Source organism: Myxine glutinosa, chromosome 2, assembly GCF_964187855.1.
Source record: "Myxine glutinosa chromosome 2, kmMyxGlut1.1, whole genome shotgun sequence".
Taxonomy (NCBI): Eukaryota; Metazoa; Chordata; class Myxini; order Myxiniformes; family Myxinidae; genus Myxine; species Myxine glutinosa.
In genome coordinates this window covers 263,720,956-263,748,162 of record NC_136262.1, presented here as the reverse complement: position 1 = coordinate 263,748,162, position 27,207 = coordinate 263,720,956, and the positions used below count along the sequence as shown (strand labels likewise).

The 27,207-nt window shown below is 43.9% G+C and overlaps 1 protein-coding gene across 2 annotated transcripts in view; it reads left to right on the top strand.

Annotated features, from left to right (window-relative positions):
- Nucleotides 1-27,207, top strand: part of LOC137420580 (LIM domain-binding protein 2) — a 599,034-nt gene that overhangs the window by 168,516 nt on the left and 403,311 nt on the right. For both annotated transcript variants that reach the window (XM_068105754.2, XM_068105750.2), the window contains one exon: nucleotides 24,077-24,112. In XM_068105754.2, coding sequence (XP_067961855.1) covers nucleotides 24,077-24,112 — 36 coding nt within the window. The remainder of the gene's footprint in view (nucleotides 1-24,076; nucleotides 24,113-27,207) is intronic.

Below are 27,207 nucleotides of genomic sequence, written 5' to 3'. Positions count from 1 at the left end.
TGATTGTGCATTGTTGATGGTTGTTGATTGCTCAGTGAATATATTATTGATTATTCCGGATCCTTGGGGTGGGGTTTCTTCTTGACCGGAATTCATATTGATTGCGTTACGAAAGCGTATAAACCATATATCTTTCTGGCGGGGTCCCTCCCACGGTCCGGGGGTCACCAAGACCAGGTAGTTACCGGGAGGACCACGTAACAACTTGAATACTGTATTACACAAATCCCCATTTTTGGCACTTTGAAAACCTTCCGTGTTTAGCAGGACTTGGAAAAATATTACGCCATTTTACATAATATCAACCAATCAAATGTACTGCTCGCACACCACGCCCATGTCCTTCTTTTCTCAAGACGTAAGATGTCCCATGAACGCTCTAGTTAGTCCGTCAGGTACGACCCCAAAATTGAGCCACCGGTACCACTCGAGGTGGCCAAGGTTCATGGATACCATATGAAAGCTCTGCTATTCAGGAACACATTTCTGCCTGTTAGCTGTCTGTATGTAGTAGCTTTCACCCTGAAATATGATGTTTAGTTGAAAAGGCCCCCTATTGGTTCGATTTTTAGCAATATGTATATGTTGTACAGACAAACTAGGCTTCAGAAGATCACATGTAAGCTCTTGCAAACCGTTTATTTTGCATTTACAGCCACCTTACATTAAATGTTAATCATCATCATCATCAAAATGAAAATAACTTGACTTTTCATCAAAATAAATGAATTAATTTCATCAAAATAAACGAACATAATCATGGAAATCATTAGCATCATAAATTGCAAAAGAATAATTAATAAAGATCTTCAAGTTCATCAACATCATCAGCATCATCCTGCACAACCGTGTCCTCTCCCTCCTCAGACGACTGGTTGTCACATGTCTTTAGTTTGCAGGACTCGGGGCACCTGAGGTTATTCATCAAGCAGGTGCACCCAGGCCGTCGGCATGACCTGGAACAGTCACAAGACAGGAGTTCTATTACAGCTTCTGGAGCAGGTGAACTGTCTAACCAGTCAACTTTGTAGAGAGACAATCCTAGCACAGATGCGATTTTTTTTATGTCCATGTAATGTGACTTTGCCTGGGATCCATATTTCAGATACAGTGTTGCACTGATGTCTTCCGTGAAGACCAGTAGGAGCAGAAACACATCAGTGTCATCAGCGACGAGTACAATAGACTGGAAGCCTTGAACTGCTGCATTCGTCGCATGTAAAATGAGTCGCGTATCTGCCTCTTCTTGTGAAGAGCAGAGCACTGGGACCAGAACATTCCCTTCGTGTGTGATTTTGAAGCAGTTCTCTCCAGAGGTTATATAGAGAACCTTTCCTCTTAGTTGTTCTGTGTATTTTGGCTGCTTCCACTCTTGTACAAGAAATTCAATGAGACCGGTTTTGTTTGGAGTTGCTGAGAGAAATTTCTTCCACTGGACTACTGTCTGCTTTGCTGTGATGTTCTCCAACTGTATAGATCCAGTGTTTGATTGTCTGGCTTCTCTTTCCACTTCTTTGATGGAATTCTCTCTGTACGTATCAAAGACAATATCAATACGAGAGGACTGAGAAGCTTCGTTGAGAGCCTTTGAGAGTAGGCGATGTCACCAAACGTCTTGCACTCACTTTTTGTCTTATGCACAAGTGCCATTCCATCAATGAGACAATGAGACATGCTGAATTCCATGGTTGAGATGTTTTTCCTGAGTTCTTTGGCGAGAGCTAATTTGTTGGTTTTCCTTGGTATGCCATCTGCAGTGGCTAGGGACCTTGGAAGTGGACCCAAGGGATGCTTCAGAACCTCTCACATGTCAAGCTGTCTTGTCTGTGCCATCACTAGCTCAGGAGGGAATTCCAGGATTCCAGATCCCTTGGTGAAGTGAGACCAGTGTGTGGATCCTCACCAGTCGTGTGAATAATGCAAATCGTTTCCGTGCTGTCCGTTTTTTAATTGAGCTAAAATAAATAAAATGGCATTAGAAATAATCACAGCAATTTCTGAAGTGTCAAGAAACAATAAGGAAGTCAGTAATCATGCAAGGAAAATACGACAATACTCGTACAGTCACGTGAAAAAGTAAGTACACCCCATCTAAAGTTTTGACTTTTTCAACATATTTCAACATACAGCTATTTGATCTTCATTTCAACAATATTGATAGATAAAGGTGATATAATATAACAAATATCATGAAACATTTAAATTTTGTAGTCCATTGTATAATTTAAATAAACATAAATGCAAATTTTGCATGTGGAAAAAGTAAGTACACCATTGGCTCTAATAGGTGGTATTGCCCCTTTGGCAGAAACAACCTCAAGTAGGCGTTTCTTATAACTGTTTACCAGTCTCTGACATCCACTGGGAGAAATTTTTGCCCACTCCTCCATGCAGAATTCTTTCAGCTGTGCGATGTTTGAGGGGTTTCTTGCATGCACAGCTCGTTTCAAATCCCCCACAACATCTCGATGGGATTTAGATTCGGGCTGTGACTTGGCCATTCCAGAACCCTCCATTTCTTTCTTTGCCGTTCCGTGGTGGATTTACTGGTATGTTTAGGGTCATTGTCATGTTGCAAGGTCCACTTTCGGTTGAGCTTCAACTTTCCGACAGATGGCCTCACATTCTCCTCAAGCACCCTCTTGTACAATGAAGAATTCATAGTGGATTATATGATGGTGAGCTGCCCAGGCCCTGATGCAGCAAAGCTGCCCCAAACCATAATATTTCCACCACCATGCTTTACAGTTGGGTATCAGGTTCTTGTGGTCAAATGCTGTCTTTTGTTTTCGCCAAACATGTTTTCTGGTACTGTGGCGAAACAGCTCTACCTTTGACTCATCTGCCCAGAGCACATTGTTCCAGAAGTCATCAATTGATCATCGATTTGGTTTCAGACCAGGTCACTCGACTCTGGACATGCTGCTTCTGCTGTCTCAACAATGGATGGAGGTCCTCAATGCCAAACAGGAAATTAGAGCTGTCTCCCTTGACATATCATGTGCCTTCGATACGGTCTGGCACCCCGCTCTGCTCACCAAACTCTCCTCCTTTGGTATCCAAGGAAATCTCCACGCATGGCTGGCGGACTTCCTCTCTAGTCGTAGTCAACGCGTGGCCCTGAATGGGTTTCTCTCATCTCCTCTTCCTGTTCAGGCTGGAGTCCCCCAAGGCAGTGTTCTGGACCCTGTGCTTTTTCTGGTCTTCATCAATGATCTCTCTGACTCTCTTGAAAATCCTCTCTATCTCTTTGCTGATGACTCCACTCTCTGCCGCTCCATTCCTCATCCCTCAGATCGGCAGTCTGCAGCCTCCTCACTCTCTGCAGACCTGGACAAAATCACAGACTGGGCAAACTAGTGGAACATGTCTTTCAATCCTGACAAATCTCACACTCTTACGATGTCTGTCCGAAAAGACCGACTGGACAACCCTCCCATCTACTTTCTGAATAATCCTCTACAAGAAGTTCTGTCATTCAAGCTTTTGGGTCTCACTATCTGCCATGATCTTTCCTGGGAAAACCACATTTCCAAGCTGGCCTCCAAAGCCAGTCGCCGACTGGGCATCCTCCGTCATGCGAAGTCCTTCCTTGGCACACCTGAGCTCCTCACCACATACAAGGCTTTCATCCGCAGCTCAATGGAGTACTGCTCTCCCCTCTGGGCTGGTGCTCCTGCCTCACACCTAGCTCGTCTTCACGCTGTTGAAACCAAAGCGTTCAGAATCATTGGAATCTCCCGCGATGACGCTATCTCCGAGGGCCTTTCACTTAATCACCGCAGGCAGGTTGGTGGTCTTTCCGTCTTCTACCGACTCCTCTCCGGCCTTGCACCCCCAGCTCTCTCTGGGCTCTGTCCCCCAAATATTCCTGCAGGTCGCACAAGATCTGCCTGCAACCCTCTTATGGTTAAACTACCAAAATCAAGACTCTCTGCTCACCTTCACTCCTTCATTCCTCTTTTCTCCCGCCTCTGGAACAAACTCCCTCACTCTCTTCAATCCCACTCCTCCCTCCAGGTCTTTAAAACGGCTGTTCACCACCATCTCTTATCTTCCCCAATCCAAAACCTTGATCTTTTCTACCCCCGCTAATTTCACCCCAAATCCACTTTTTTGAGGTGACTTTTGACTTCTTTCCTGGAAGTCCTTGGTGTCCTTGCGTTTTACACCTATCCTGCCTCCCCCCAGGCCCTCTCCCTCCAAAAACATCTCGCGATGTCCCTGCTCTCAAATGTTGTGTTTGTGTGCTTCCTCCCCCTCTCTCCCCATCTTGTCGACCGCTCCCCTTTTTATATACTTTGTTTGCTTGTTTGTTTGATTTGTTTGTTTGATAAATGTTAGCTCTTTCACGAGCCTCGACTCTGTATACAAAAAAAAAGAAAAAAAAAGTGCTGGTCTTTGCCTTGGTGTTCATTGGCAAACTTTAGTCTTGCCCTGATGTTCTTTCTGGACAGCAAAGGTTTCCTCCTGGCACACCTCCCATGTAGATCAAATTTGTCCAGCCTCTTTCTAATGGTAGACTCGTGACTTTGACATCAACAGTGGCAAGAGCTACCTGGAGGTCCCGTGATGACATTCTGGGGTTCTTAGAGACTTCTTTCAGCATCTTGCGGTCCACTCTTGGGCTGAACTTGCTGGGGCGGCCTGGCCTGAACAAGTTGGCAGTTGTTTGGAATCTTCTCCACTTGTAGATGATCTTCCGGACAGTCGAATGATTGATTTCAAATTGTTTGGAGATCTTTTTCAATCCCTTCCCAGACTTGTAGGCATCTATAACCTTCTTTCTGAAGGCCTCAGAGAGCTCTTTTGATCTAGGCACGGTGACGCCGCACACTTCAACAACAAAGAGCAAACCAAACTAAATGTCTGAGGTTTCAATAAGACAGGTTCCTCCAAGATCCTCTCTAACGATGTTATAATCATTTGCACCTGAGCTGGTGCACCTGATTCTAATTTTAGGTATTTGAAGTAGTGATAAATGTTGGGGTGTACTTACTTTTTCCACATGCGAAATTAGCATTTATGTTTATTTAAATTATACAATGGACTACAAAATGTAAATGTTTCATGATATTTGTTATATTATATCACCTTTATCTATCAATATTGTTGAAATGAAGATCAAATAGCTGTATGTTGAAATATGTTGAAAAAATCAAAACTTTACATGGGGTGTACTAACTTTTTCACGTGACTGTACTGGTGAGAAATGTATATTTTATTACCTCCGGCCACCAAAAGTGGATGTAGGTTATGTTTTCACCCCTGTCTGTGCGTTTGTTTGTTTGTGAACAAAATATCTCAAAAAGTTGTGGACGGATTCGGATGAAATTTGGCAGAGATGTCGCATATGTGACAAGGACGAAATGATTAGATTTTGGTGACGATCCGGATTCGGATCCGGCTACTAGATATTTAAAGTGATTCTTCAACATTGTGAGATAGGGCCAAAAACGATACATATCGAGCAGGATATCTCAAAAAGTTGTGGACGGATTTGGACGAAACTTCGTGGACCGGTTGGGTGTCTGGCCAGGACAAATAGATTCGATTTTGGTGAAGATCTGAATATGGATTCGGATATGAGAATTATTGAAGTGATTCTTCACCATTGAGTGATATGGCCAACCAGGTTTTCCTTTTTCCTGCTTTGATAATGCTCAAATGATAATGCTTTCCGGCTTTGTACCGGCATTTTTTGTGTATAACGAGAGACTAGCCGAAAGCACCCGGCATTGCCCGGGTTCTTTTTGAATGAATTTACTGCTATAATTCAGCTTTTACTCGCGACCATAGAAGATTGACTACTATAATTCAGCTCAGCTTTTAATTGCGAAATGGGCCCAGCCCGGTCGAAGCGGCCTCAAACGGCCTCGCCACCTAACCTATAAACTTCCCGGGGCCCGTCCCGACATTTTTGGTTCTTTTTGAATGAATTTACTACTATAATTCAGCTTTTACTCGCGGCCATAGAAGATTGACTACTATAATTCAGCTCAGCTTTTAATTAGGATATGGGCCCAGCCCGGTCGAAGCGGCCTCAACCGGCCTCACCATCTAGCCTATAACCTTCCCGGGGCCCGTCCCGACATTTTTATTTCTTTTTGTATGAATTTACTACGATAATCCAGCTTTTCCTCGTGGCCGTAGAAGATTGACTACTATAATTCAGCTCAGCTTTTAATTGCGAAATGGGCCCAGCCTGGCCGAAGCGGCCTCAACCGGCCTCGCCACCTAGCCTATAACCTTCCCGTGGACCGTCCCGACATTTTTATTTCTTTCTGAATGAATGTACCACTATAATTCAGCTTTTACTCGCGGCCGTAGAAGATTGACTAGTATAATTCACCTCAGCTTTTAATTGCGAAATGGGCCCAGCCCAGCCAAGGTGGCCTCGCCACCTAGCCTATAACCTTCCCGGGGCCCATCCCGACATTTTTTGTTTTAGAGGTTTCCTCCTATCTTTCACCATTTAGGAGATTAGCGCGTGAAGACAAACAAACAAAGAAACAAAAACTTTCTTTTATATATACAGTCACGTGAAAAAGTAAGTACACCCCATGTAAAGTTTTGACTTTTTCAACATATTTCAACATACAGCTATTTGATCTTCATTTCAACAATATTGATGGATAAAGGTGATATAATATAACAAATATCATGAAACATTTACATTTTGTAGTCCATTGTAGAATTTAAATAAACATAAATGTATATTTCGCATGTGGAAAAAGTAAGTACACCCCGACATTTATCACTACTTCAAATACCTAAATTTCGAATCAGGTGCACCAGCTTAGGTGTCAATGATTAGAACATCGTTGGAGAGGATCTTGGAGGAACCTGTCTTATTTAAACCTCAGACATTTAGTTTGGTTTGCTCTTTGTTGTTGAAGTGTGCGGCGTCACCATGCCTCGATCAAAAGAGCTATCTGAGGCCTTTAGAAAGAAAGTTATAGATGCCCACGAGTCTGGGGGGGGGGGGGGCGGAATTTAAAAAGATCTCCAAACAATTTGAAATCAATCATTCGACTGTCCGGAAGATCATCTACAAGTGGAGAAGATTCCAAACAACTGCCAACTTGTTAAGGCCAGGCCGCCCCAGCAAGTTCAGCCCTATAGCAGACTGCAAGATGCTGAAAGAAGTCTCTAAGAACCCCAGAATTTCATCATGGGACCGACAGGTAGCTCTTGCCACTGTTGATGTCAAAGTGCATGAGTCTACAATTAGAAAGAGGCTGCACAAATTTGATCTACATGGGAGGTGTGCCAGGAGGAAACCTTTGCTGTCCAGAAAGAACATCAGGGCAAGACTAAAGTTTGCCAATGAACACCGAGGCAAAGACCAGCACTTCTGGAACAATGTGCTCTGGACAGATGAGGCAAAGGTAGAGCTATTTGGCCACAGTACCAGAAGACATGTTTTTCGAAAACCAAAGACAGCATTTGACCACAAGGACCTGATACCAACTGTAAAGCATGGTGGTGGAAATATTATGGTTTGGGGCAGCTTTGCTGCATCAGGGCCTGGGCAGCTCACCATCATAGAATCCACTATGAATTCTTCATTGTACCAGAGGGTGCTTGAGGATAATGTGAGGCCATCTGTCAGAAAGTTGAAGCTCAACCGAAGATGGACCTTGCAACATGACAATGACCCTAAACATACCAGTAAATCCACCAAGGAATGGCTGAAAAGAAAGAAATGGAGGGTTCTGGAATGGCCAAGTCAAAGCCCGGATCTAAATCCCATCGAGATGTTGTGGGGGGATTTGAAACGAGCTGTGCATGCAAGAAACCCAACAAACATCACACAGCTGAAAGAATTCTGCATGGAGGAGTGGGTAAAAATTTCTCCCAGTCGATGTCAGAGACTGGTAGAGAGTTATAAGAAATGCCTACTTGAGGTTGTTTCTGCCAAAGGGGGCAATACCACCTATTCGAGCCAAGGGTGTACTTACTTTTTCCACATGCGAAATTTGCATCTATGTTTATTTAAATTATACAATGGACTACAAAATGTAAATGCTTCATGATATTTGTTATATTATATTGTGGCGGACACGAAAGCCCACTGGCGTGGTGACATCATTCCACGCACCAAGTGGGCGGCGGCGACGCCCGAGGGGTAGGCGTGGCCTGAGGATATACACAGGGCGCGCAGCCCGGAGCGCGCTAGTGTTACAGTGAGCTCCTGAAATAAAGACGCTTATAAGTTACCGCTTGTCCGCTTCCTCCTTGCTCGCAAGCAGCGCGCGTAACACCGCACTTTACTGGTGACCCTCGACGTTGGATCTGCCAGAGCGATCCTTCCACACACGACGCCATTGCCATGGCCAACTTCATCAAACTTCCCGAATTTTGGGAGGCCCAGGCCGAAGTCTGGTTCGTCCAAGCCGAAGCCCAATTTCAGCTACGGCGCCTCACCGGCGACGACACGCGCTACTGCCACGTCGTCGCCTCCCTCGGGCCCGGCACGGCCGCTCGAGTTGTGTCCGTCCTTCGCCACCCACCGGACGGCCACAAGTACGAGGCACTCAAGCGGCTACTCCTAGCCACGTTCGGCCTCACGGACGACGCACGGGCCGACCGCCTCCTGGATCTCCCCGAGCTCGGCGACACGTGCCCGTCGGTCCGAATGGACCATATGCTGTCACTGTTGGGCGACGAAGCCCCCGGTTCTCTATTCCGGGCGCTTTTCCGTCGCCAACTTCCAGCGCAGGTTCACCTCGCGTTGGCCGGGACCGTGCTAACGGAACCCCGAGCATTGGCAGCCGAGGCGGACAGGTACTATGCAGCCGTCACGGACCTCGAGGCTGATGCTGCTGATGATGCTGATCCACAGCATCAGCTTACACAGCATACGCAGCATGCTGATATGCACCTCGTGACCGCCGCCATGCCCCGCCCACCGCCACAGCGAAAACCGCCACCGCGGGGAAACCCGCCAACTCCACCGGCCTGGCAGTGCCAGCCGCGCTCCTCCAGCTCCACCACCTGGTGCTGGTTCCATGCCAAGTTCGGCCACGAGGCTCGGCAGTGTCATCCGCCATGCTCCTTCAACAGGTCGGGAAACGCCCGGGCCGGCGCTCAATAGTGGCGATGAGCGCCGGCCGTTCGAGCAGCCTGCTGTTCATAACGGACACCTTATCCGGGCGCAGTTACCTGTGCGACACGGGAGCGCAGGTGAGTGTCGTTCCCGCCGGTACGTCAGACAAGCACGCCGCAGGCTGGGGCCCCGCGCTGCTTGCCGCGAACGGGACGCCCATCCGTACGTACGGAAAACGCTGCCTCTCTCTGCGGTTCGGAGGGCAGGTTTTCCGATGGACGTTTGTCACCGCCGACGTGCCCATGGCACTGCTTGGCACGGACTTCCTGTGCGCTAATGGGCTCCTGGTCGACGTAAAGCGCAGACGTCTTGTCCAGGCCGAGACGTTCAGCTCGCTCGCTTGTGCGCTGCCCAGCTCGTCGAGCAGCTCAACGAGCGGCTCGCCGAGCGGCTTGCCAAGCGGCTTGCCGAACGGTTTGGTTCCGGCCACGTTGATCTGTACGCTTCCGGCAGCAGACGCATTCACCCGCCTCCTCGCCGGCTTCCCGGCCCTCACGCGGCCCACCTTCTCGGCGGGGGCCGTCAAGCATGGGGTGGCCCATCACATCCCCACCGTCGGGCCACCGGTCTACGCCCGGGCACGCCGTCTCGAGCCGACGAAGCTGGCGGTGGCAAAAGCGGGGTTCGCTACCCTGGAGCGACTCGGCATCGTTCGGCGCTCTGAGAGCGCTTGGGCGTCGCCGCTGCACATCGTGCCGAAGCCCGGCGGGGGATGGCGACCGTGCGGGGACTATCGCCGTCTCAATGACGCCACCACTCCCGACCGCTACCCCGTCCCCCACATTCAGGACTTTTCCGCCCGTTTGGCGGGCATGTCCTTCTTCTCAAAGGTGGACCTCATACGCGGCTACCATCAGGTCCCCGTCAGGCCGGAGGACGTCCCGAAGACGGCGGTCATCACGCCATTCGGACTCTTCGAGTTCCTGCGGATGCCCTTCGGTCTGAAGAATGCGGCTCAGGCGTTCCAGCGACTGATGGACAGCGTCCTGCGCGACTTGGATTTTGTCTACGTCTACCTGGACGATATCCTCGTCGCCAGCACGTCCCGCGAAGAGCACCTACGCCACCTCCGCACGCTCTTCGAACGCCTGGGCCAGCATGGCCTGATTGTGAACCCCGCAAAGTGCCGGTTCGGCGTCGCCATAATCGATTTTCTGGGGCACCGTGTCACCAGGCACGGAGCCGTCCCCCTGCCGGCCAAGGTGGAGGCGGTGAAGGGGTTTCCGCGCCCCCGCACGATCAGAGGGCTGCAGGAGTTCCTGGGCATGGTGAACTTTTACCATCGGTTCCTGCCCCGTATCGCCCAGCTCCTGCGCCCCCTGCACGAAGCTCTCCGAGGTAAGCCGGGCAAAGGCGACGTTACCTAGACCGAGCAGATGGACACGGCGTTCACGGGCGCGAAGCTCGCCTTGGCTAACGCCACCATGCTCGCGCACCTCAAAAAGTTGTGGACGGATTCGGACGAAATTTGGCAGACAGGTTGCGTATGTGACAAGGACGAAATGATTTGTTTCTGGTGAAGATCCGGATTCTGATCCGGCTACTAGAATTTTTAAAGTGATTCTTCACCATTGGGAGATCGGGCCAGCAACGAAACATAGCAGAATATCTCAAAAGGTTGTGGACGGATTTGGACGAAACTTGGTGGAAAGGTTGCGTGTCTGACAAGGACAAATAGATTCGATTTTGGTGAAGATCTGTATATGGATTCGGATATGATTTAAAAAACAATTTTTGAGCGGATTCTTCACCATTGAGTGATATGGCCAGAAACTATATATAGCAGGATATCTCAAAAAGTTGGGGAAGGATTTGTACGAAACTTGGTGGAGATGTTGTGTGTGTGAGAAGGAAGAATTGATTCAAGTTTGGTGAACATCTGAATATGGATTCGGATACGGGCATTATTTAATTTAATTTTTCGATTAAATGTGATTCTGTATTGTGATTTTCTAGTCTACCCAGCGATATAAAACTTAAACTGTTCACAAGGTGGAGGTATGCGCTCTACTGTGTGCCATTCTAGTTCAAACAATATATTCTAGTTTTGTATTTTTAATTACTTTTCTGAAATTTGTTGAATTGTTTTTCATTTGGAAGTTGTGGGTTACGATGTGTAATTAAAGGTGGAAAAAGTCTTATATAATGCAATATAATTCCAGGCTATAAGGCAACAAAAGGTGAAAAATTTGAAAGGGGGTGTAGACTTCTAAAGGAACTGGCTTTAGAAACCCTCGAGCCGAGACTGACACAACTGTCTAAACAAATGTCGTTGAACATGTCTTTCAATCCTGATAAATCTCACACTCTTACGATGTCTCTCCGAAAAGACCGACTGGACAACCCTCCCATCTACTTTCTCAACAATCCTCTCCAAGAAGTTTTGTCGCTCAAACTTTTGGGTCTCACTATCTGCCATGATCTTTCTTGGGAAAACCACATTTACAAGCTGGCCTCCAAAGCCAGTCGCCGACTGGGCATCCTCCGTCGTGTGAAGTCCTTCCTAGGCACACCTGAGCTCCTCACCACATACAAGGCTTTCATCCGCAGCTCAATGGAATACTGCTCTCCCCTCTGGGCTGGTGCTCCTGCCTCACACCTAGCTCGTCTTCACGCTGTTGAAACCAAAGCTTTCAGAATCATTAGAATCTCCCGCGATGAAGCTAACTCCGAGGGCCTTTCACTCACTCACCGTAGGCAGGTTGGTGGTCTTTCAGTCTTCGACCGACTCCTCTCCAGCCTTGCTCCCCCAGCTCTCTCTGGGCTCTGTCCCCCTAATATTCCTACAGGTCGCACAAGATCTGCCTGCAACCCTCTTATGGTTAAACTGCCAAAATCAAGACTCTCTGCTCACCTTCACTCTTTCATTCCCCTTTTCTCCCACCTCTGGAACAAACTCCCTCACTCTCTTCAATCCCACTCCTGCTTCCAGGTCTTTAAAACAGCTGTTCACCACCATCTCTTATCTTCCCCCATCCAAAACCTTGATCTTTTCTACCCCCGTTAATTCACCCCAGAGCACTTTTTTGAAATTCCAACTTCTTTCCTGGAAGTTCTTGCAGTGTCCATATGTTTTATACCTCTCCCACCTCCCCCCAAGCCCTCTCCCTCCCACAGTTCTCTCGATGTCCCTGCTCTCAAACGTTGTGTTTGTGTCCTTCCCCCTCTCTCCCAATATTGTCTACCGCTCCCCTTATTTTGTGTTTTATGTGTCGGTATGACTTTTTGTGTGATTAATGTTAGCTCTTTCACGAGCCTCGATGTTGTATACAAAAAATATATATATATATATATATATACAAACACACACACACACACACACAGTCGTGGCCAAAAATATTGGCACCCTTTCACTTTTTCAAATAATGCACCATTTTTCCCAGAAAAATGTTGAAATTAAAAAATCTTGTGGTAACCACATTTGTATTTATTTGGTTTGCAGTGGAACAAAAAAAACAACCTGAAAAAATGACAAAATATTAGCTTATTCCACACAGAAATCCTAAAATTATAAATAATTAGGTTTCAAGCAGGTGATTCTCCTTTATATTGGAATTGAACTCACCTGTGGTGAGTTGCAGGTGCCTGCAATATAAAAATCACTCATTCAACCAGTTTGAATAGAGAAAAGGAGTCATTCTGCTGTTTTGTGTCACTGTGTGTACCGCAATGAGAATGGAGAAAAGAAAGAAAACCAGGGAATTGTCTGAGGAGGTCAGACACAAGATTGTAGCCAAGCATGGACAATCTCAAGGCTACAAGTCCATCTCCAGAGACCTTGATGTTCCTTGTCCACCGTACACAATGTTATCAGGAAGTTTAAGGCCCATGGCACTGCAGCCAACCTTTCTGGATATGGCCGCAAGAGAAAACTTGATCGAAGATTGCAGTGAAGGATTGTTCGAACGGTGGAGAAAGCACCTCGATCAACTGCCAAACAGATTGAAGCTGACCTTCAGACACAAGGTACAACAGTTTCAACTTGCACCATCCGTCACCAACTCAATGAAAGGGGGTTCTATGGTAGGAGTCCCAGGAGGACCCCACTGCTGAGAGACATATGAAAGCCAGACTACAATTTTCCAAAACACACACCTGAACAAGCTAAAATCCTTCTTGGAGAATGTCCTGTGGACAGATGAGATCAAATTATAGCTTTTTGTTAAAGCACATCATCTCTATGTTTACAGAAAACAAAATGAAGCTTTTGAAGAAAAGAACACCTTCCCTACAGTCAAACATGGAGGAGGTTCAGTGATGTTTTGGGGTTGCCGAGCTGCCTCTGGCACTGGGTACCTTGAACGTGTGCATGGCATCATGAAATCAGGAGATTACCAAGGCATTTTGGATCGCAATGTTCAACCCAGTGTCAGAAAGCTGGGTCTCCGTCGAAGGTCATGGGTCTTGCAGCAGGAAAATGACCCCAAACACACTTCAAAAAGCACCCAGGAATGGTTCAAGACAAACACTGGAGTGTTCTGAAGTGGCGCGCAATGAGTCCAGATCTAAATCCCATTGAACACCTGTGGGGAGATCTGAAAACAGCAGGTGGGAGAAGGCACCCTTCAAATCTGGGAGAACTGGAGCAGTTTGCACAAGAAGAGTGGGACAAACTACCAGTAGAGAGGTGGAGGAAGCTCATTCATGGCTATAGGAAGCGCTTGACTGCAGTTATTTTGTCCAAACTCTGTGCTACCAAATATTAAGTCTGGGGTGTCAATAATTTTGTCAATGCCATTTATATTTATTTTCTGATTTATAAGGATATATTAAGTTCTGAATCAAAAACAAAGGTTCTGTAATATTAACAGTGAAATAAAGAATTGTGGAGACCAAATACTTTTGTCAATTTAAACTTATTTTTTGGAGAAAATTGTTATTTGAAAAAAGTACAAGGGTGCCAATATTTTTGGCCACGACTCTATATTATATATATATATGTATATATACACGAGTATAAACGAAAATCACTGTCTGTGAAGCTGTACATCCATCCATACGTCCGGGAGGCCATCCGTCCATCAGGGAAGTAGTGAAGCTGTGATTTATGTGTCTATTACTTACGTACTGTTTGGACGCCAATCGCATCCTGTCTTTTAATTATGTACGTCTATTAAATACGTATTGTTGGAATATACCTTTCGATCCTTTGGACTGCTGAGATCCCTTAGACCTTTGAAGACCCTTTAGGTCCCCCAAGACCCTTAAGACCACCAATACCCTGAAAGAACACAAAGACCCAAAAGACCCTTAAATACTCAAAAGACCCAGAGGACCCAAAAGACCTTTACCTTCATGCCACCAGACATCCTGCCCAACATCTCTTCCCCTGTATCCAACAATTGGTGCAGTGTGGCAATTACCATGAAGCAGCTTGACCTCTCCTCCGTGAAAGCCAAACCCCCTGATGGGAACATGTAGTCTCCGCTAAAAGCTCGTCACCATTGTGTTCCCGACCTCAGATGTGTCGAAATTGAACAAAAGACCCACCTGACGCTCGAATTTGCAGGTCTCCACAAAATGTTGGTGGGGGTTGGTCAAATCTCTGGAACATGCTTCTCATATGTTCCTTCACCATTGAAGGGTAGGGTCACGATTAATAATGCTCAGGTGTATGCTGACTGCTTGAACTTTGCCTTTACAGAAAAAGTAAAGGTCGCTATTCCTCTTCTTCCTATGATAAACCTCAATTAAACCACCCGACAGCATGTGAGCAGATTGAATGCTAACACACCTGTGTCAAGGTGGAGAATGTCTGACCTCTCTTAATCATTAAAATTGCATACATCTAACTCTCAGATGGTAACTTCATCCGGATGACTGTTTTTCGTTGGATTTGGATGTACAGGGGAGCAAATCCAGGATCAGACAAATCAGAGGTAAAGATGTTACCATGTGGGCTATCCACCCTCCTTCAGTTATGGAAGTCTCCTGTTCAAGCGATACCTGGGCTCGAACCCTGGGTTTTTGAGATGTTAGTGTCGGACACGTTCAAGCCGGTAACCTGTGAGCCGAAGCAATTGCGACTTCGTTTAACGAAGTTAATGTGGAATATTATATGCATAATACTACAGGTAAAAACTAGAAGTCAGTGGAGAGAGCGAAGAGAGCATACCTCCGCCTGGTGTACAGTCTATGTATTGTATCCCACTGATAGGCCGGATCTGGATTCCGACCTGAACCAAAATACAATCGGCTTGTTCTTGTCACCTAACTAACTCGTCCACCTAGTTTATTCGTAAGTCATCCATAACTTTTTAAAATGTCATGTTATATATCGCTTTTCACCCAATCCCTCAATGGTGAAGAATCACTTAAAAATTAAATAATTCTTGTGGCAGAATCCATGTTCAGATCTTCACCAAAATCGAAACGATTAGTCCATTTCACATACACAACCTCTCCACCAAGTTTCGTCCGAATCCGTCCACAACTTTCTGAGATGTCCTGCTGTATATCATTTTTGGCCATATCACTCAATGCTGAAGAATCACAAATTTCTACTGGGTGGATCCGGATCCGGATCTTCACCAACATTGAGTCAATTCTTCCTTGTCACACACCCAACCTGTTAAACAAGTTTCGTCCAAATCCCTCCATAACTTTTTGAGATATCCTGCTATATGTTGGTTTTAGCCTTATCTCCCAATGGTGAAGAATCACTTAAAAATTAAATAATTCTCATATCCGAATCCATATTCAGATCTTCACCAAAATCGAATCATTTCGTCCGTATCACATACGCTACATCTCTGTCAAATTTCGTCCGAATCCGTCCACAACTTTTTGAGATATTTTGTTCACAAACGGACAGACAAACAAACAGACAGACAGACAGGGGTGAAAACATAACCTCCATCCACCTTTGGTGGCGGAGGTAAAAACGATTTTCACTCGGTTCCGATTGTGTTATAGCTTACAGGAAATCCATAAGGCATCTAGTTTTCTTATTCCAGGCCAGTGTTTGTTCAAACGTAATGCGCAGGTTAGAATGTCATGTCCTCTCTTTGTGTTTAAGTGTACAAGAATACTCACTCCCCATGGAAGCGGCACAAAGGGTCATGTTATTAACCTATGTGGGGTATACAGATTACAGTAGATCTACACTCAGTTTGTTATTTGCCAAAGTGATAAGCAAAGATTGCCTCACGGATGTTGGGATCCCTCCATTATTTCTTTCAGTTTCGTGTTAAACAGAAGTAGTGACTGTTTAAAAAGGTAATCATACGTGTTTGTGGTTTGTAATATTTATATGCCTCTGCCGACGAAGTCGCCGGAGGCATTATGTTTTCAGGTTGCCCGTCCGGCCGTCTGTCCGTCCGTCCGTCCGACCGTGATAGGTTTTCGTTACCGTGATAACTTGAGAACAGCTGGAGGGATCTTAGTCAAACTTGGTGCAGATATGTATAATGATGTAAAGATAAACTGAATAGATTGTAGGGGTCCCGAAGTCAAAGGCCAAAGGTCAGAGGTCATGTTTGGTAAAAATCCTGTTACCGCAATAACTTGTGAACCAGTGATGGGATTCTGACCAAAGTTGGTACAATTATGTAGAATGATGTAAATATTAACTGATTAGATTTTGGGATCAAGAGGCCAAGGACAAAGTTTGTAATATGTCTATAACTTGAGAATAGCTAAAGTGATCTAATTAAAACTTGGTACAGGTATCTATTATAATGCAAAAATTAACTGATTAGATTTTGGGGTCAAATGTCAAAGTCTGTAATAGGTCTATAACTTGAGAACAGCTGAAGTGATCCAATTCAAACTTGGTGCAGGTATTTGTAATGAGATAAAGATTCGATTTTATTTCGATTTTATTTCGATCGATTCGATTCGATTAACTGATTCGATTTTGGGTTCCCAAGATCAAAGGCCAAAGGTCAGAGGTCATGTCATGTAAAAATGTGATAACGTGTGAACAGCTGAAGGGATTTTAATTAAAACTTGGTTCAGGTATGTTTAATGATGTAAGCATGAACTGATAAATTTTGGAGTCAAGACGTCAAAGGTCGGAGGTCATGTCAGGTAAATACAGTCACGTGAAAAAGTAAGCACACCCCATGTAAAGTTTTGACTTTTTCAACATATTTCAACATACAGCTATTTGATCTTCATTTCAACAATATTGATAGATAAAGGTGATATAATATAACAAATATCATGAAACATTTACATTTTGTCGTCCATTGTATAATTTAAAGAAACATAAATGCAAATTTCGCATGTGGAAAAAGTAAGTACACCCTTGGCTCTAATAGGTGGTATTGCCCCCTTTGGCAGAAACAACCTCAAGTAGACGTTTCTTATAACTGTCTACCAGTCTCTGACATCGACTGGGAGAAATTTTTGCCCACTCCTCCATGCATAATTCTTTCAGCTGTGCGATGTTTGAGGGGTTTCTTGCATGCACAGCTCGTTTCAAATCCCTCCACAACATCTCAATGGGATTTAGATCCGGGCTTTGACTTGGCCATTCCAGAACCCTCCATTTCTTTCTTTTCAGACATTCCTTGGTGGATTTACTGGTATGTTTAGGGTCATTGTCATGTTGCAATGTCCACCTTCGGTTGAGCTTCAACTTTCCGACAGATGGCCTCACATTATCCTCAAGCACCCTCTGGTACAATGAAGAATTCATAGTGGATTCTATGATGGTGAGCTGCCCAGGCCCTGATGCAGCAAAGCTGCCCAAACCATAATATTACCACCACCATGCTTTACAGTTGGTATCAGGTTCTTGTGGTCAAATGCTGTCTTTGGTTTTCGCCAAACACGTCTTCTGGTACTGTGGCCAAATAGCTCTACCTTTGACTCATATGGCCAGAGCACATTGTTCCAGAAGTGCTGGTCTTTGCCTCGGTGTTCATTGGCAAACTTTAGTCTTACCCTGATGTTCTTTCTGGAGAGCAAAGGTTTCCTCCTGGCACACCTCCCATGTAGATCAAATTTGTGCAGCCTCTTTCTAATGGTAGACTCGTGCACTTTGACATCAACAGTGGCAAGAGCTACCTGTAGGTCCCGTAATGACATTCTGGGTTTCTTAGAGACTTCTTTCAGCATCTTGCGGTCTGCTCTCGGGCTGAACTTGCTGGGGCGGCCTGGCCTGAACAAGTTGGCAGTTGTTTGGAATCTTCTCCACTTGTAGATGATCTTCTGGACAGTCGAATAATTGATTTCAAATTGTTTGGAGATCTTTTTAAATCCCTTCCCAGACTTGTAGGCATCTATAACCTTCTTTCTGAAGGCCTCAGAGAGCTCTTTTTATCTAGGCATGGTGACGCCGCACACTTCAACAACAAAGAGCAAACCAAACTAAATGTCTGAGGTTTAAATAAGGCAGGTTCCTTCAAGATCCTCTCTAATGATGTTCTAATCATTTGCACCTGAGCTGGTGCACCTGATTCTAATTTTAGGTATTTGAAGTAGTGATAAATGTCGGGGTGTACTTACTTTTTCCACATGCGAAATTTGCATTTATGTTTATTTAAATTATACAATGGACTACAAAATGTAAATGTTTCATGATATTTGTTGTATTATATCACCTTTATCTATCAATATTGTTGAAATGAAGATCAAATAGCTGTATGTTGAAATATGTTGAAAAAGTCAAAACTTTACATGGGGTGTATTTACTTTTTCACATGACTGTATGTGATAACTTGATAACAGCTGAATGTATTTAAATCAAATTGGTACAAGTATTATAATGATGTAATAATGTTGGTGGAGGCATATCGGTCCATGTCCTGATGTCGAAGAGTGTCGTTTTAGTTACTTCTCGTAGGCTTGCTCCACGAAACGGCACGATAAGGTATTTATTTAAATTTACATGACGTTTATCCCAAGAAAGTAAAACCCCTTGGGGAGAGTAGATATTATTACCCTTGCCAGAGGAGAGGGTATTGCATTTGACTCCGTTTGTTTGTTTGTCTGTCTGTCTGTCCGTTTGTTTGTCCACACAGAATAAATATGATTTTCTCTGCAACCGTTGGACCGATTGACAGGAAATTTTCATCATAGGTGCAACTCCACCTGTAAAAATTTTTTATTATAATTGTGACGTCATAGGTCACGGGGTACGGGCGCCATCTTGGAAAAGCCGAAAAAATTTGCACCTCTACATCTCTGAAAGCACTGAATAGAAAAAATTGAGTCATGGCCCATTGTAAAGACCTCTCCATGGGAAATAAAATATGTTAATGATGATGTCATAGATGCCTCCATTATAACGTCATAATTCGACAAGTACAAAACTTCATCCTATCAAGATGAAATTTCTTGAGCGTCATCTAGGGATAAATTGGTGGAGGGAAAAAATAATGACATCATCGGTCACGTGATTCGGCCGCCATATTTGAAAAAAAAAAAAATAGCACCCCTATAATGTCCGAAAGAGCTACATCAAAAAAAATTGAGACATGGCTTATTGTAAAGAACTCTCCATGTGGAATAACATATGTTAATGATGATGTCATAGGTGCCTCCATTATGACGTCATAATTCGACAAGTAAAACACTTCATCCGATCAAGATGAAATTTATTGTGCGTCATCTAGGGATAAATTGGTGGAGAAAAAAAATTATGATGTAATCGGTCACGAGGTTCGGCCGCCATATTTGTTTGAACACAAAAGCCTTAAAAACCACAGAAAACATGTCCTGGCGAGGGTCTGCAATCTCTGATTGCTCTTTCTAGTTACTTTTGTTATTAAAATCAGCCTTGGAAAAAAACGCCATGATAAGCTATATTAATACAGATATACACCTCAACATGCAACTCCCTTGGTGGGGAAAATCCTCTTGGAGAGGTGGTCAAAATGTTTCTGCAACCTTCATTGTGTGACCCTTAGTCCTCCTATCAAGTTTAGTTGAGATTGGATAAATAACGACCAAATGTATTGTGGTCAAAAAATCAGTCTGACAGACAGACACCAAATTACGTATTTTACAATGAATAGTACCCACGCTCACTCCAGAAGCAGCAGGAAGGGTCATTCCTCTCTTGGGTATATAGATCACAGTCGATCTATGGTCGGGTCTCAAGAACATTGGGTGTGTGTTGATTTACCAAGTTTCTTGTGGAGAGATCGCCAAGTGGTTTAAGCATTCGAGCAAGCACTCCATTCAAAACCGTTAAGGAATGCCTAGCTTGGCCATTCCTTAACGCAGTAGGATTGACGGCTCATTTACCAAGTGTTAGCTAGCTGCTTGGTAAATGAGCACACTCCGGCTTCCTCCCTTTCAGTTTTGTGTTAAACAGCAGGAGCGAGTTTCAAAAGTTTGTGACGAAAAACGCCACGTTAGTGGCAGGAAGGGTCATGTTATTACCCAACACTGGGGTACCTAGAGTACCGTAGATCTTCACTTAGTTCTGGAAGTAAAACTTACCTCATGGATTTCGGGATTCCTCCAAATTTCTTTATTTAGTGTTATAAACACCAGTAGCGACTGTTTAAAAAGCAAATCATACATGTTTGTGGTTTATCATATTGTTACTTCTGGTAGAGGCCGTTTGGCCATTGCTCCCACAAAAACGCCATGATAAGCTATTTATAAACTTTGACTCGACGTTTGTTCAAGGAGGAAAAACCCTTTTGGGAGGTGGGATATTATTGGTATTAATATTGTTTTCTAATAACATTAATATTACGCTATTATCGTTAGTTTTTTTTTATTATCAGAAGCTGCCTTGGAAAGCAGCATCATAAAGCTAACTTAAGATGGATATACACCTCAACACGCAACCCCATTGACGGCAATGGTGGGGAAACTTTGCTCGGGGGAGAAAACCCCCTTGGGGAGGGGGGCAAATGAATGCGCTACAACCTTCATTATGTAACCCTTCATCATCCTGTCAGGTTTGGTTGAGATTGGATAAGTAACGACTGAATGTATCGCGGTCAAAAAATCATCAGACAGACAGACAGACACCAAATGCGTATTTTAGTATGATGACGATGATGATGATGATGATGATGATGATGATGATGATGATGATGATAAGGGGCAAACTTTGCTTCAACAGTTCAATTTTGTTCACATTGAGAGCTCGTCGGATTCGCACTCGTGGTGGTAAGGTGTTGAACAGGGTGTTGTAGCGGTAACTGCCAATAGGTAGGCTGTTTGTAAATGTAAACACTGGGAAGCTTCCATCACATCACTTAAGGGGTTTGGTGACCGAGCACAATTTATGTCACCACAGGTATGGCTTATCCGACAGGATGGTGTGGAGATGGCACACTTACCTTTGTGCAGTTTAGTCTCGGCTCGTGTCCTATATGTTAGCCTTCGTTGGTGGATCTAAAGATTCCACTGAGTCTGTCATGAAGAGTTGATGAATGTGCACAAATCCATACATTTTAGCTTCTCGTCTGATGGGAATACTGGTGCTAGCCATTTGGGATTAGAGGCCTTTGTGAAGGTTGGATTTGAACCTTTCCATGAAGGATTTGACTCCGGTTAAGTTATATTTTAAAGACGGATGGGATATGTGAAGTTTCCCTCATGATATTTGGATCTGCCTTTGAGTGGGATTTGGACCTTGGCCAGTAGGATTAGGAGGCCATTGTTTTAGCAACAATATTGGTGAAGCTATTGCGAGCTTTTGGCGTGGAATTGTACAGAGCATTGGGCCTCATGTCCCTCAGCAGCTGTGCTAATTTTGCTAAACGGACTTCTTGTGGACTTCCTTTGACACCTTTGCTGCTATTTGCTGTGGGTTTCTATCTGTGAAGAATCTTATCCCAATGAAAGCATCAAACCTGTGCTTTGGCCCTTATCATATGGCATGGTAAACAGTGTAGACATTTGTCTGCATAAGATGAGTATCTGAACTTTGAACAGTATGTAGTTTGCTTCTGGTGATTGACCTGATTAAACATGCTTGGTATGTCTGGTATGTCTGCTAATGAAAATCCATAAATGGTTCTGATTATGTGAGCGCCGAAGCCATGATGAAGTGATGAAATGATGAAGTGATGAAATGATAAAATGATGAAATGATGAAGTGATGAAGTGATGAAATGATGAAGTGATGAAATGATGAAATGATGAAGTGATGAAGTGATGAAATGATGAAGTGATGAAATGATGAAGTGATGAAATGCTGAAGTGATGAAGTGATGAAATGATGAAGTGATGAAGTGATGAAGTGATGAAGTGATGAAGTGATGAAATGATGAAGTGATGAAATGATGAAGTGATGAAATGATGGAGTGATGAAGTGACGAAGTGACGAAGTGACGAATTGACGAGTGATGAAGTGACGAGTGACGAAGTGACGTAGTGACAAAATGACGAAATGATGAAGTGATGAAATGATGAAATGATGAAATGATGAAGTGATGAAATGATGAAGTGATGAAATGATGAAGTGATGAAATTATGAAATGATGAAGTGATGAAATGATGAAATGATGAAGTGATGAAATGATGAAGTGATGAACTGATGAAGTGACGAAGTGACGAATGGATGAGTGATGAGTGACGAAGTGACGAGTGACGAGTGACGAAGTGACGTAGTGACGAAATGACGAAATGACGAAGTGATGAAATGATGAAGTGATGAAATGATGAAGTGATGAAATGATGAAGTGCTGAAATGATGAAATGATGAAGTGATGAAGTGATGAAATGATGAAATGATGAAATGATGAAGTGATGAAATGATAAAATGATGAAGTGATGAAGTGATGAAATGATGAAGTGATGAAATGATGAAGTGATGAAGTGATGAAATGATGAAGTGATGAAATGATGAAGTGATGAAATGATGAGGTGATGAAATGATGAAGTGATGAAGTGATGAAATGGTGAAGTGATGAAGTGATGAAATGATGAAGTGATGAAGTGATGAAATGATGAAATGATGAAGTGATGAAATGATGAAGTGATGAAGTGATGAAGTGACGAATTGACGAGTGATGAAGTGACGAAGTGACGAGTGACGAGTGACGAAGTGACGTAGTGACGAAATGACGAAATGACGAAATGATGAAGTGATGAAATGATGAAATGATGAAGTGATGAAATGATGAAGTGATGAAATGATGAAATGATGAAGTGATGAATTGATGAAATGATGAAGTGATGAAGTGACGAATTGACGAGTGATGAGTGACGAAGTGACGAGTGATGAAGTGACGTAGTGACGAAATGACGAAGTGACGAAATGATGAAGTGATGAAATGATGAAATGATGAAGTGATGAAATGATGAAGTGACGAAATGATGAAGTGATGAAGTGATGAAATGATGAAATGATGAAATGATGTAGTGATGAAATGATGAAGTGATGAAATGATGTAGTGATGAAATGATGAAATGATGAAGTGATGAAGTGATGAAATGATGAAATGATGAAGTGATGAAATGATGCAGTGATGAAATGATGCAGTGATGAAATGATGAAGTGATGAAATGATGAAGTGATGAAATGATGAAGTGATGAAATGATGAGTGATGAAATGATGTAGTGATGTAGTGATGAAGTGATGAAATGATGAAATGATGAAGTGATGAAATGATGAAATGATGAAATGATGTAGTGATGAAATGATGAAGTGATGAAATGATGAAGTGATGAAATGATGAAGTGATGAAATGATGAAGTGATGAAATGATGAAGTGATGAAATGATGAAGTGATGAAATGATGTAGTGATGAAATGATGAAATGATGAAATGATGAAGTGATGAAATGATGAAGTGATGAAATGCTGAAGTGATGAAATGATGAAGTGATGAAGTGATGAAATGATGAAATGATGTAGTGATGAAATGATGAAGTGATGAAATGATGAAATGATGAAGTGATGAAATGATGAAGTGATGAAATGATGAAGTGATGAAATGATGAAATGATGTAATAGGATGCCAGTGTTGTTATTTATAAACCTTCATGCCACTTATTGTGTACTCATCCTTATTGTTTTCCCTCCTTTTCCCATAACCCTAGGCCATTTCCTCCTTCCTACATGGAGCCAGACGTCGGGTAAGCTGCACAATTCGCATTGCTTCTGCCCCCTAGCGAGAGCATCTGCGCGCTGACCATATGCCATACCCGTGCGCTGCGGCATTTTGCGAGGGGGCTCGTTGTACCACGTGAGCCGTCCGGTGGCCTAGCTTGTCCCCTCCTCCGGCCGGTTAAAGGGGCGTCTCACCCCCGGAGGGACGGGGCATCCAGGGTGGAGAACCGGTACCATCTGGTAGGGTACAGACCCTTTTGGCCACCAAGCATGTCGAGAAGGGTCGCGCAGCGTGGACTCGGGGGCTTCGTGGCAGGAGTTGCCACGAGTGCCAGCTGGCCGCGTAGCACGGCCTCCTGTTTGTCTATCTCTGTAGTGGATGAGGCCAAAGGGCAAGCCTTTGACTGAACCTAAATATCGGAGACCAATTTGTGGGCAGTGGCAGGCGCAGGTTGCATTTGTTTTGCCTGCCAGCCGGTCTGGTCTTGTCGTGGGGCGACCCTCAACCCTCGGTCTATTTTTATTACTCAAGCATTGGATTGTGGTCGCAGGAGCAGGGGCGAGGTGGAGGTAATGCAAAAATTGTAAAATTGACCAAAGGAAAGGAAAGAGAGTCGGCAAGTGTCAAGGTCGAGGGTAGATGAGGAAGGGAAAGGAGATTTGTATCTGTTGGGGACTACACAGGGAGTGGTGGAGGTTGAAAATCCTGCCATTTTATCATCCACCGTGTAGGACATGTTTGCGACCATGATGCCCCATTCGTAATTGGCAACAATGCATGACAAGGTGAGGCATTCCTGTGGACTGCCAACAAAAAGGTAACACTGCGCATGCGCATGAACAAAACTGCAAAGATTCATCTGAAACACTCCGCGTCGTAAATGCATGACAAACTTAATAATAAACAAACCCAACAGTTTGCCTTAACTTTGTATTATGAAGAATTAACAGGAGAAGCGATGAAGACTTCAATGGCTTCACCGAGTTTCCAAGATGGACACGAAGTGACAGCAATCTTGGTTTGTGTTCACTTCAGCAGAAGACCCTTCCCCACAGATCATGAGACTCTGACGTGTCGGATCGGAGACTGGCATGACATAGTGCTGAATTCTGGGCTCGTCTTGTGTCAGCAAAGCAAGCGATGGCTTCATCGAGGCCTCAGATGTACCGTACCACATTGGCCTTCCTCGTTCGATTCCTCCCACTCCTCTCGCCGTCATGTTTCGTCACAACACTCATTGCAGTCTTCACTGCAAAAAATATTTTATCTTAACTTTCCTTTCCTTCTCTTTTTATCCTCCATTTAGTTTTTATTATTATCGTGTTTGTGTTGTACAGTGTACCATGTTGCAGTGTTTGTGTTGTACAGTGTACCATGTTGCAGTGTTTGTGTTGTACAGTGTACCATGTTGCAGTGTTTGTGTTGTACAGTGTACCATGTTGCAGTGTTTGTGTTGTACAGTGTACCATGTTGTAGTGTTTGTGTTGTGCAGTGTACCATGTTGCAGTGTTTGTGTTGTACAGTGTATCATGTTGTAGTGTTTGTGTTGTACAGTGTACCATGTTGCAGTGTTTGTGTTGTACAGTGTACCATGTTGCAGTGTTTGTGTTGTACAGTGTACCATGTTGCAGTGTTTGTGTTGTACAGTGTACCATGTTGCAGTGTTTGTGTTGTACAGTGTACCATGTTGTAGTGTTTGTGTTGTGCAGTGTACCATGTTGCAGTGTTTGTGTTGTACAGTGTATCATGTTGTAGTGTTTGTGTTGTACAGTGTACCATGTTGCAGTGTTTGTGTTGTACAGTGTACCATGTTGCAGTGTTTGTGTTGTACAGTGTACCATGTTGCAGTGTTTGTGTTGTACAGTGTACCATGTTGCAGTGTTTGTGTTGTACAGTGTACCATGTTGCAGTGTTTGTGTTGTACAGTGTATCATGTAGTGTTTGTGTTGTACAGTGTACCATGTTGCAGTGTTTGTGTTGTACAGTGTACCATGTTGCAGTGTTTGTGTTGTACAGTGTACCATGTTGTAGTGTTTGTGTTGTACAGTGTATCATGTTGCAGTGTTTGTGTTGTACAGTGTACCATGTTGTAGTGTTTTGTGTTGTACAGTGTACCATGTTGCAGTGTTTGTGTTGTACAGTGTATCATGTTGTAGTGTTTGTGTTGTGCAGTGTACCATGTTGTAGTGTTTGTGTTGTACAGTGTACCTTGTTGTAGTGTTTGTGTTGTACAGTGTACCATGTTGTAGTGTTTGTGTTGTACAGTATACCATGTTGTAGTGTTTGTGTTGTGCAGTGTACCATGTTGTAGTGTTTATGTTGTACAGTGTACCTTGTTGTAGTGTTTGTGTTGTGCAGTGTACCATGTTGTAGTGTTTGTGTTGTACAGTATAGTACCATGTTGTAGTGTTTGTGTTGTACAGTGTAGCATGTTGTCGTGTTTGTGTTGTGCAGTGTACCATGTTGTAGTGTTTGTGTTGTGCAGTGTACCTTGTTGTAGTGTTTGTGTTGTACAGTGTACCATGTTGTAGTGTTGGTGTTGTACAGTATACCATGTTGTAGTGTTTGTGTTGTGCAGTGTACCATGTTGTAGTGTTTATGTTGTACAGTGTACCTTGTTGTAGTGTTTGTGTTGTGCAGTGTACCATGTTGTAGTGTTTGTGTTGTACAGTATAGTACCATGTTGTAGTGTTTGTGTTGTACAGTGTAGCATGTTGTCGTGTTTGTGTTGTGCAGTGTACCATGTTGTAGTGTTTGTGTTGTGCAGTGTACCTTGTTGTAGTGTTTGTGTTGTACAGTGCACCATGTTGTCGTGTTTGTGTTGTACAGTGTAGCATGTTGTAGTGTTTGTGTTGTGCAGTGTACCATGTTGTAGTGTTTGTGTTGTGCAGTGTAGCATGTTGTCGTGTTTGTGTTGTACAGTGTACCATGTTGTAGTGTTTGTGTTGTGCAGTGTACCTTGTTGTAGTGTTTGTGTTGTACAGTGCACCATGTTGTCGTGTTTGTGTTGTATGGTGTAGCATGTTGTAGCGTTTGTGTTGTGCAGTGTACCATGTTGTAGTGTTTGTGTTGTGCAGTGTACTATGTTGTCGTGTTTGTGTTGTACAGTGTAGCATGTTG